Source organism: Chroicocephalus ridibundus, chromosome 8, assembly GCF_963924245.1.
Source record: "Chroicocephalus ridibundus chromosome 8, bChrRid1.1, whole genome shotgun sequence".
NCBI lineage: Eukaryota > Metazoa > Chordata > Aves > Charadriiformes > Laridae > Chroicocephalus > Chroicocephalus ridibundus.
In genome coordinates, this window is record NC_086291.1 from 6,871,363 (window position 1) to 6,883,086 (window position 11,724).

Here is an 11,724-nt window from a genome sequence, read left to right on the forward strand (position 1 = left end):
TCCTTTAGTAATTAAGAAATTAATTAATGACTTGTTTAATTACAGAACTTGTTTTGTGTTGGCACTCATCCACGTGCGTTCTGTTTAGTGAATCTCATCCAAAATGAGTGAATTTGCTCCAGGAAGAGAAATACAGTGCTCAGCATCCTAAATAACACTGGATCCTTCCCTCCAGGGAATCCTAACCCAGGATCCTTGCCTGCACCCTCCCCAAAACCTAGCTGGCTGTGGCGGGAGTGTCCCCACCACCAGCGCTCCCCCAGCCAGCAGCACAAGAAGGGTTCCTGGACCCAGGATTCTTCTTCACTGAAAATGTGTCAATCGCACATCTCCTTCAGAGGTGTTTCATTTGAATCCCAGTGGTTGTTCTCCAGCAAGAGGCCAAGGACTGAATAGCCTTGAGAGGGACGAAGCTTCTCGCTCAGGCACTCATGGAGTGACTCTGGGAAGCCCAAACTGCTGCTGGCCGGCTCCTCCTGGTAACAAAAGAACCTCATTGCACAAAGCTGTCAGTCAGGCATTCCCCCCACACACAACAGAATGTTCCTCCTTTTTAATCTTATTTATAGGGTCTTATCCCAGTATATCTGGGCACCGATTCAAAATCAGAACTAGTGTTAAAAAAAAAAAGGGCCCAATAATAAAGAGATTAGTCATGCTGCCAGCAGGAAAAACATGCTGGGCAAGAGAAAAAGAGTTGCAGGAGCTGTGTGTAATTTTGCTTCATTGTGTTTCACTTTCCAGATTTGCTGAATCAGCGTCTCTACTGGGTGGACTCCAAATTGCATTCGCTGTCCTGCATTGATTTCAATGGCAGCAACAGAAAAGTTCTGATCTCTTCTGTTGATGATCTGAGCCATCCTTTCGGCTTAGCTGTGTTTGAGGTAAGAGTTGAAAACGGATGCAGAACAGACTGGAGACTGCAAGAGGTCTCAAAGCTCTTCTTGATTAAAAGCTCTGCCTTTTGCATAGCACAGAAAGCTCAGCGAGGGCGTTCGCTGCTATAGAAACCGATTAACCTGGCGTGGGTTCAGCGGGGAAAATTCTAAAGCTCTTAATCAGGAGCAATGCATTGTCTCGTGCTCTTACCTAATGTAGTACTGGTGCGTCCGTGAGGGGCTGGTGGTGCCTGGTGTAACGCTTCCCACAGAACTGGAAAACGGGTAGTGGGTTTTCCTTGATCTGAGTTGAGCCAACTGTCTGTGCAAGGGCCAAAACTATTAGCAAGGGAAGGGAGAAGCCACTTACTGTGATCAGCAGCTGGGACAACCATTCACTGAGTGACACTGCAACATGTCTCATCTTTTGAAAGCCGGACTTTGGGAGGAGCTGCACGGGCGCAGAGGAGCCCCTCAGCCTGCAGCGGAGCACTCTGCTGCTCTCACCAGCTTTGTCTCACACCATTTTTGCGTACCTGTGTTGCATTTTTCTGGTGCCCACAGAACCCTCACGGGAGGATGGCCCCTTAAATTTTGCAGCGTTAGCTAGTTGTTTCTGTTGTCCTCCCAGCATTCGCAGAAGTATCCTCAGAAACGTTTTCACATGTCTCGGGAGTCTGGAGGCTTCAGCCCGGAGTACCTGTGCCAGCAAGGCGCTCGCAGGGCTCCCCCTGCAGTCACTGTGCACCAGTGCATGGCTGAGGTTGGGGACTTGGCATTAAAAAGGTGTTCACATAGTTCTGAAAGGGTCAGATAATTCTCTTTCAGGCTGAACTGCTTCAGGTGTGACACACAAACCCTGCCACACGTCAGTGAAACTTCGCTTTTCCCCAAAATTATAGCTCTGATCCTACAAAGACACAAGCCCATTTTCACAAAGAATTCCAGCCTCCTACTTGAGTATGTTCCGTTGAAAATCCAATTAGTGCTGTAGATTCGATATTCTTGTACCTTTCAGTGTCACACTGTCGCCTTACTAAAAGCAGTGTGGTAATTAATTACATAGTACAGTCAAGGAGGAACTGAGATCTGCAGAAATTACTACACACATGGGCGTCCGTGTTTCTGCCATTAGTTTATACGCAGGTACCCAGTGGCAGGGCCCAGGGCTGACGGTGTCCTTGCAGTTTGTATCTCATGCTAAGCATGTGTTTGAAACTCTGTGTTCCCCGTCCCGTCTCAGGAGTGCTCCAGGGGTATGGAAGTCATAATTCAAATTCCTGCTTTGCCTGGGTGGAAGTGGAGAGACAATCCAGCTCTTCCTCCCCTGGCAGAGGATTGCAAGTATCACTAGCCTGGGGCAGTGGAGCTAAGCTCCTTGCTGTGACTATTTAAACAATTATAGGAACGAAAGTGTTAACTTTGGCACCTCACTGTAGGTAAGCTACAGCAGAGAAAGGTGTCTGGTTGGCTCCCTGTCGAAGTGTGTGTCACAGACTCCTTTTCTCTTCATTTCACTTAACTAGGTTGGCTTTTGACTCAGCAAAACCCTCTTCCTTAAAACCCTTATTCCTCCCGTGCAATGTGTGTGATGTGCAGGCATCTAACTTTGGGCACGGGTTTCCCCAACACATCGGTGCTCGTTAGCTTTACCCTCATCAGCACTGTTTGGAAGGATCTCTTGGGTTATTTAACCTCTGTACGACCTTCCTCATCTGAATGGCTGGTTAGAATAACAGAGAACCCTTTTGCTTTTGATGATTTGCCCTTGTTCTCCAGCGATGTGGCTTTCCTTACTGAAATACAGGTGGTTTTTAGCAGGCAGGAGCAGCCATAGCTGACCAAGCAACTCTGATAACTGCAATTCCCGCGTACCTCCTTGACCAGTTATTTTGTACCTTCAATCACAGTATGCCATGCAAAAGATATTCATAAAAAAGAGAAACAGATACTCATCTTCCAGGTGTGCTCTAGGCACTGGCCTCTTCATAGATACCTGCTTATGCAGGTCTTCTCTTTGGAAAGGAGAAAAAAATCAGCAGAAATAACAGAAGTTTCTGGCCCTTTGGTTCTGCTCATCATCCGCCCTGTCTTTAAAAAAAAAAGGTTCAGAACCAGAATGCATGCAGCTCTGCTGTACTTAACCAAATCTCTGCTCGCTCACCTCAGTCTCCTCGCTACTCAGAATTACTAAGCACTTTATAAACATGTAGGATGGCTCTGCTTTTGACCATTAGAAATAACAATGTCAAAAAAAAAAAACCACAACACTGCAGGCAGAAGTAGCGTGAACCGAAGGTGCCCCAAGGTAGAACGCAGTGCACTGACTTTGTGATTACTGGAGTTTAATTCAACTTGAGTTGGATTTGAGCAGGGCCGGGTCAGAAATCCTGTGCGTTTCCTGCAGGACAGAGTGTTCTGGACTGACCTGGAAAATGAAGCAATCTTCAGCGCAAACAGGCTGAACGGCTTGGACATCTCCATTTTGGCAGAAAATCTCAATAATCCTCATGACATCGTGGTATTTCATGAATTAAAGCAGCCCAAAGGTAAGACATGTCCTCAGGGCGTCATGGCCCTAAGTCAGGTTTATTCGACTAGTAAATGAAATGCTTCTGCGTGGTTCTCAATGAGAGAAAGCACAGGTAATAACGCGAAATCAATGCCTAATGTTTGAAGTTCCTGCATAATTAATTCAGCAGCAGCATTTATTGAGAAGTCTGCAATTTGTTAATGGCTGTTTAATTAGCATCTTTGGTAACAACGAGTTACTCTCATCACTGTGATGCTTGCCATTCGTTATACATCTGGGCAGTTTTTATAGTCGCGTGTAAGGTTTCGCTCTACTCCAAACTGTAAAGATGCTTAAGCAGCCCGATTAATTGAGGTAGGGAGTGGAAGAGTCTTCTTAGAGAACCTGATATTTCTTTGCCAAGAACAAGAAATAATTAGAAAAATAACTTTTTTCTTCCGTCCTTTGAACAGCTCCAGATTCCTGTGAGCTCAGCCCCCAGCCCAACGGAGGCTGTGACTATTTGTGTCTCCCCGCACCTCAGATCTCTCCCCATTCTCCCAAGTACACGTGTGCCTGTCCTGACAATATGTGGCTGGGTCCTGACATGAAAAAATGCTACAAAGGTAAATACAGTTGTGTCACTCTTTCATTATTCCAACAAAATCACACTTAGAGTGAATATATTGCCTGATGGTGGAACACAAAACACTAGCTTTTGTACTCTGCTACTTGCTGCCTTTGGAACTCTGCATCGTCGTGTCCTTTGTTGAAAGCTTGCTTGTTTTTGAAAGCATAACCAGAAAAAGATACAGCAGGAAGAGGAAAAAAGGGATAAGGCCCAGCACTAAAAGTGTGAATGGTCAATAAATCATTAAAATTTGCCACGTTACTGCCCTATAGATACTGGAGAGGCCACAGTCATTGCTGACAATATCCTGAAGAGACGGGTGGTTTCAGTGTAGTTTTCCCTAACGCGCAAATAGTTCCCGCTACAAATTCAGTATTTTCTGAGGTACTGAAAAAAACCCTAAGTTTTTTAACTTGTTCACTGCCTTCCATCCAGAGTGCTTTATTACTCTTAACAAATTAGGCTTGGCTTCAGGAAATAATTTCGGTAGCTTTAGGCAGAGAACTATTGATAGTCTGACTATTTGGTAAATAGAATTGGAATTTGATTTCTGTTTCTAATCAGTAAACATAACAATCCTCCCCATATTTATATCACCATTTGTGATTTTCTTTGTATACTGACTTTAACCAAATTTTATTATTGCTCTTGTTTTTCAGATCTTCCAACTACTTCAACTACTGTCCTGGTTTCTACAACCGCAGCATCCCGTACTGCCGGTACCACGACCATCGCAGCTGTACTTGGCAGTGCCAGTAACACCACTGAAGTCATCCCCAAAGCTGTGTCAGAAGCCACGATTACCACCCCGAGTTTTCATTTACTTTCCACCACATCCATCCTGGTAGATTCTGAGATGACCACTGGAAACAGCAATTTGTCACAGCACTGTAAGAGAATGAGATTATTCTTTTCTTTTCCTATATAAGCCATATCACAAACACTCATGGACTGGTGGGAGACCTGACCTAACATCTCGGGTATAAACAGGTAGAGGCACAGCAGGTTTTCTCTCTGTTACGATGGCTGATGTGATTCCAGCCATGCAGGGTGTTGAGGGAGTTATGTCAGGTTTCCATCCGTCACACGTGAAACGGGCTCTAGAGACGAGGCCCTGAGAGTTGGTACTAGTCTTTGCCTTGGGCCTGATACGAGTTCATCCCAGCTTCAGTGCTGCTTGTAGTGCTGCAGACCGTAATATGGAGGATTCCACAGGTGCTTCACCTGTTTTAATTGTTGAATTTTTAATGTGATCGGGCACAAGTTGTGTGTGAGAAATGCCTCCTGTCCGGCTTTAGCCCTCCTGGACGTTTGGAATGACTACGGCCCAAGATGAGCTGCCTGTGTTTTGCATGGCTGTGCTTTGCACATTAATGTGGCCTGATCCAGGACACCTGTTGGAAGTTTGGCATTACAATCTCAGCAAAGTGTCCCAATGGAGAGCACTAATAGGTGATCCTCAAGTTCTCCCTACGCAATGAGTGAGCAATGACGCCACTCTGCCATCTCCGTGCTAACAGCTAATCCCGCCAGATCCTGCTGATGAGGTACAGCAGAAAAGCTGAACTGCCTTTCCAAAAAATAAAAAAAATCCAGTCCAGAGAGACAACTTTACTCTTCAGGACCTCAAACACATCTAGATTGCTTTAAAAACAGTAAAATACTTTTTTCCTTAAACGTTTCACTGAGCAGAACAGGCAGTTTCCCGTGCGTCTGGAAAGCACAGCTAATCCATCCCTGTGTGAGGAGGGCGCTGTTTGTAGGCAGAGCGATGCAGCACGCTCGTACTGCGCGGGGGAAAGCAGAATTGATTTGTAAAATTCATTCTTGTAAGTCCTTTTTGTGCAAATTTCTTTCAAATGCAGTAATTAACTTTTTAATAATCCATGGAAGCTAGGTGCTTTAATTGTCCATGTTTGAAATAGTCTGGCTTGTTATTAAGTAAATAACTATGTAATAGAACAACCTGCCACAGGGAAGTATTTAAAAGGATAAATTGCCTTTTAAGTTCCATGAATTGGTGTATCAAAAGACAAACTGCAGTTAGTTCCTCCTCTCTCAGTTCCTGGTATTTTAGCAAAAAGGAATTTTCTGTGCTGATCCCCTGTTATAAGAGCTCAGAGCAAACATTTTTAAATATATAACTTGAAAAGTAGAGTGATATTTTTTTAACTATTTTTCCCAATAACTGTTTTTTTCTCTTGTAAGTACGATATTGAGTTTTGGGGTAATTCTTGCATGCCGAGGCAGACTGCCCCAATGAGAGAGATGTGTGTTGACTGACTCCCTAGCTGTCAATAAATAAAAAAAACATTAAAAAGAAAAGCTGTGCAGATGGCTTTGAACGACATTCTTCTTCTGACAGCTCAATAAATCATTGATTGCATCAGTGCTAGAAAGTGTTCTGTGGCTTTTGAAGAGCACTATTCACCCTCCCCGACCCATGCATGAAATTTCCATTAAATGTCATGGTTTTTAAAACTGGCCTCTGTTTTTGTGCTTGAAAATTAGAGGCACAAGTACAGTCACTTCCTTGTTTCTGGGCAGAGGTTCTCGATCCGATGACGCTGTACCGAGCAGTTCCCGTCTCTGGCCACTCTCCTGGTGTGTGGTTTCCAGTCCTGCCAGGGCAGCAGCACTTTACGGCCAGGCTGTTTATGGTTCCTAAGAAGGAGCAGCTCAGCTCGGCCCAGATTTGGGTGTACGTGCTTTTTATCTTCTCCGTAGTGATTTTATTACAAAACTTTTCATAAACTCAATTACAGAAGCTTTCTGATGGGCAGAGCAACACGGTTACTAACATAAAACATTCTTTAGATGTGGCTTTAAAAACCAGCAAATGAGTTAAATGATCAAAACGATTTCTGTAATTACAGATGCAAATAATGACCAAGGCTTTGATTCAACTGTGACAGCAGCTGTTATTGGGATTGTCATTCCTGTCGGTAAGCTGATTTCAATTTAACCTTTGCAGGAGCTCAGGCCAAAATGCTCGTGGAAATACTCTCTTCCGATTTTCAGGGTTGGGGGTGGCAAAGGGAACTGTTGAAATGGGCAAAAGAGCCTGGCTTTGAGAAAATTGTACAATCCCAGCAGATTCGAGCCTGGCTAACAGCCCTTCCTTTCCCCTTTCCTTAGTGGTCATCGGCCTGCTGTGCATGGGGGGATACCTCATCTGGCGAAACTGGAAACGGAAGAACACTAAAAGCATGAATTTTGATAATCCAGTGTATAGGAAGACAACAGAAGAGGAAGATGAAGACGAAATCCACATTGGGCGGACTGCCCAAATTGGCCATGTCTACCCAGCAGTAAGTATCTGAGGAAACTGCTGACGGAGAAGATTAATTTTGTTGAGAGTTTAGATACAGAATTATCGCCAGCCAATTACAGTGTTGGTTATTTGCCATACAATGACAAAAAAACGGAACTTCTTTAATAATCATTGAATAGGCAGAAGCCTGAACTTCTAGGCAGCTCGTGCAGTTGTCTTAGAATATAGCGGTCTGTATAATGAGATATTCTACTCAAATGAAGAATAATGGTCCTAACCAATACACCTAGGAAGCCAGCCCGTGTAAAGCTGGCTACCTCAAGAGCTCAATATGTGACAGCTGGTTACTTATCCTTTACTGGATTCCATTATTTCTGTCCCTAGACTTCTACCAAGTGTCTAAATACCTTAAGGATAACCTGAGTTTCTCTACAAACCAGGGAGAACATTATCTGTGTAAGAGTGTAAAGAAGAGTCAGATTCCTCACAAGGAGGAGCAAATGAGGTTCTGTAAGAAGTTAAGGGAATTTGCCTTGGCAAGATTGAGCTCTACAAAAAGCAAACACTCATTTTGATAGCAAGCCCAGCGTATGCAGAAGAGAGAGAAGCTGTTCCGCACGGCAGTTTGTCTGTAAAGGAGCCTCCTGCAACGCGGCAGCCCTGGGGAGATGAAGCATTGGCAGTTACAACCGCATTGTATTTTTAGAAGAGAGCACAAAGATCCATAAGTAATGAGTGGAGGCAGTGGAGCTTCTGCAGGCGGGCAGGCGTGTACATAGGTAATGCCCTGTGTTATCTAAAGGTCCTGCTAAAAATCACACTTGACAAGGTGTCATCCCTTACGAGGAACTTTATTCAGTACACAGTGAAGTAAACTTCCCAACACCTCTTCAGTAACACTCGAGTGAGAGACCCCATTTGAGGGGAAAAAAAAATCAGTACACGAAACAGATTTGTCACCAATACACTACGGACAACAATGAGATTTTTAAGAAGCAACAGTATCACAAGTCACAGATTTTCTCAAGTGTGGTTTGTTTTTTTTTTCTCCTTCACAGCGTGTAGCGTTAAGCTTAGAAGATGACGGGTTGCCATGAGGATGAAGTTGCTGCTCCAGACAAGACACTGAACGAATTTGCTTTGGATCACAGAACCCGCTTTTTCTTTCTGATCGTTATTTATGTTGCAGAAGGGTAACCACAAAGTTATAATGAACTGCAAACATCCAAAGGATGTGAGAGTTTTGTATGTATAATCTTTTATACACGTTTTAACTTGTTGCACTACCCATTTGTGATAGTGAATAAGCGACAGCTGAGCTACTAACTCAATGTACATAACCAGCCAGGCTGAAGGTTCAGTAGCTATTGCTTTATTCTAAGACTATATTTATAGATATTTTGTAAATATGTTGAATATGCTTTGTGGCTATCCATCAACATAAGTAAAAAAAAATATTCTGTACAGGCAGTTTAGAAATATTTATTAACAAAACCTGGATTATAAGATCTGTTCTGTAAATATAGTAGAGGGGTGAAAGTATTTATTTTTGGTATGTTTGGCTTGCTGTGCATAGATTATCTGTGTATATATCTATCTAGACTAGATAGATATATAGGCATATAAATATATACATATATAAAAAAATATATACATATATTTTAAAACTACTAGCCTACGTTTATGAAAATTAGGAACAATTGAATTTTTACAGGATGTTTGAGAAGTTTGCTTTGAAATCTAAAGACACTAAGGAAGAGCTGTGCGGTAAGACAGCTGCCGAATGAAGTGCTCCCGTAACAAACAGAGCTCCGGTTTCCAAACGGGCTCAAAAGGGTTGCTTTTACATTTTCCACTCTATCCAGAAAGCTTCCTCTGCGGTGCTTTTCACTCAAGCGCTATTGCTTACTGCATCTCAGCCAGGAGAAACTCCTACAGCACCCAATTTTTTTTGTCTTGTTGCTTTTTACAGCTTGGTACAAATTTGATGTAGGTTTCTTGTTTGTTTCTAAATGCAAATCTAAATGCTTTTTCCCCCTGGGAATATTGCATCTCTCAAATTAGCTTAGAATTAGAGAAACAAAGATTTAGCCTTGTACTTCCATACACCCACAGTGAGCACACTCACCTGGCTCATGAGGAAGAAAAAACCCCAGGACAGTAACAGAAGGTAATTCCTTCCCTCCTTGCCCTTTTCCCCTACTCATACTGATTAAGAGTCCAAATTTAGGAGATGCTCTGGGGCAGGGTCTTAATTCAGCATACATAGAATTCTTTGAAGCGCAGCAATTATCTTGCAAATTACTGCCCATGGAACAACCTGCCCCAGGGCAGCTCTCCCACACCACCCGGAGCACTAGGCAAGAAGGTTAAAGGAGGTTAAAAACTCACGGCCGTATCAATATTGGTGGCTGGGGCATCCTGCACCTTGCAGAAAAAACACCGGTTTTTTCTTATCTCATTCTGTGAGATTCCCAGGGAATCTCTGTGGGGAGTGAGTGACTAGCACCTCCCTGAGCTGTACCAAAACCTAGGGAAATTTCCTAGTGTTCTTACGTCAGTCTGAGCTTTGGTATTCAAGTGAGTAGAAGAGACTCAGCCTGAGTAGGTTTGGGGTTTTTTCCTTGTGTTTTTCCTTCTTTTAGAATAAATTCACAGTGTAATGTTAGCTGGAAGTGGATTCTTGACTAAGAAAAGGAAGAAAGTGTCTAAAGGGCAATTTTGCATTACAAACATAATACATACTCTCAAAATACTTCATGGCCTGCATAGACAATACAGAAATAATCAAGCATCCTTCTATTCAAATTTTAGATTTTAAGGCAGTGAAAAAAACGATTGCGAATATCCCATTATTGTTTTAAGGTCTGAAGCTCTGTTTCTACAAATCCATGCACTGTGTGCATGAAATAAAAAACTGAGAAAAGGCTGTATGTGATAACACTGTAACTAACAGACGAATGTAAATATATTTGAAAGTTCTACAGTTTTGATACTTTTTTAAGAACACATGCACACAAACAAACCTGTATAAACCATGTATAAAAGGCTGCAGTTTTTTTCAAACCATTGTAAATGAACTCAGTGTGCAGTGCTGATTTCAGCCTTTACAGATTTATAACTACTGAGAAGTCAAACACCAAATTTGTTTTTTAAGAAATTAATTATTTTAAATAATGGTTCAGATTGTTAGGATGATATTTAACATTGTAATCATTTCTGATCTCTGTCTTGTCATATTGAAGTTCTGTTAGAGTAAGTTCTTGCTTGGTGCCTTTTGTGTTTCAGTTTTTATGTGACCGACAAAAGGACCAGGGAGGGGCGGGGGAGGGATCTGCTCAGTGTAACACTTGCTGTACTTACATCGATAAGGATTACTGAAAACCAAATGAACACATTTGTAAAACAGTGCACTGTTTCTATAGAACGATTAAATTTTTTTATCTGGGACTACTGAACTAATTACTTTATAGCGCCTGAAATGCTGGGACTGTGTCATATTTTGGGCTGAGTTTTCCTTAACTCTTAATTGTCCAAACGCAAAGTGGGCCTTGGGAGCGCTATTGTATAATTCAGCTATTCGCAACAGCGAGAAGAGTTCACATTCTACATGTAAATGAACAGACGATTTTGCTCTGAATTATCTTTCTCTGCTACTTTGGCTTTGATCACCTTCAAATCACACAGAAAACAGTACAGGGTTCATTATTTCCTTGTGCTGAACAAATATCTCAGTGATGTAGCAAAAATGAGTAAAGCTTCCAAGTACACTAGTCGTTACCCATTGTGAGAAAATGTCTCAAAAGCGAGTGGTGCATACAACAAAACTGGTGTAGTTCTTAACCTGCACTATTACGTGTTAGACTGTTCAACTGTTGCAAACCACTCAGTTGCTTCATACAGCTTTTGGTAACATGTACGTACAGAAGCTGAAAACGTTGTTACAGGCAAATACGCACTCTTTTGCCATCCTGAAAAAAGAGAGACAGAAATACTGCTATTCTTGGAAACACAACAGGCAGTCTTAACTTTGTTTGTATGTTTATATGAAAAAAAAAAACCCCTCCTCTATGGAAATAAAGCCAAAATGAGATCGCCTGTAGTAGAAGTACAGCGATAGCTTTAGTCGGAGACGAGTGAGTGAGAACTAAATGTGCAGTTAGCTTGCTCTCTTCCCCTTCTCTTGTAAAAATGAAATCCTAGATAAGAAACAAGGATATTGTGAACAAGGAGGGATGACTGGAGGCGTTTCCTGAAATGGATGAGTGGTTTGGATCTTATGTGCAACATTTCCCTGTGCAGAGAGATGCTTGAGCAGGCAGTCCAGTGCTTGAAAGACTTTTCTCCTTTGGGGTATTGCTGGATGTCCCCTTCAGTCTGTCTCTGTGGGGAATCTACTGTGTAACTTAACTTAAAATCCATGTTATCA

At 42.4% G+C, this 11,724-nt stretch overlaps 1 protein-coding gene across 2 annotated transcripts in view; it reads left to right on the plus strand.

Annotated features, from left to right (window-relative positions):
• LRP8 (LDL receptor related protein 8) overlaps positions 1–9,394 on the plus strand; it is a 188,791-nt gene extending 179,397 nt beyond the window's left edge. For both annotated transcript variants that reach the window (XM_063344144.1, XM_063344143.1), the window contains 7 exons: positions 745–884; positions 3,286–3,427; positions 3,864–4,016; positions 4,681–4,911; positions 6,898–6,966; positions 7,160–7,332; positions 8,354–9,394. In XM_063344144.1, the coding sequence (XP_063200214.1) occupies positions 745–884; positions 3,286–3,427; positions 3,864–4,016; positions 4,681–4,911; positions 6,898–6,966; positions 7,160–7,332; positions 8,354–8,392 (947 nt within the window). In that variant the 3' untranslated portion in view covers positions 8,393–9,394. The remainder of the gene's footprint in view (positions 1–744; positions 885–3,285; positions 3,428–3,863; positions 4,017–4,680; positions 4,912–6,897; positions 6,967–7,159; positions 7,333–8,353) is intronic.
• Positions 9,395–11,724: the final 2,330 nt, after the last annotated feature.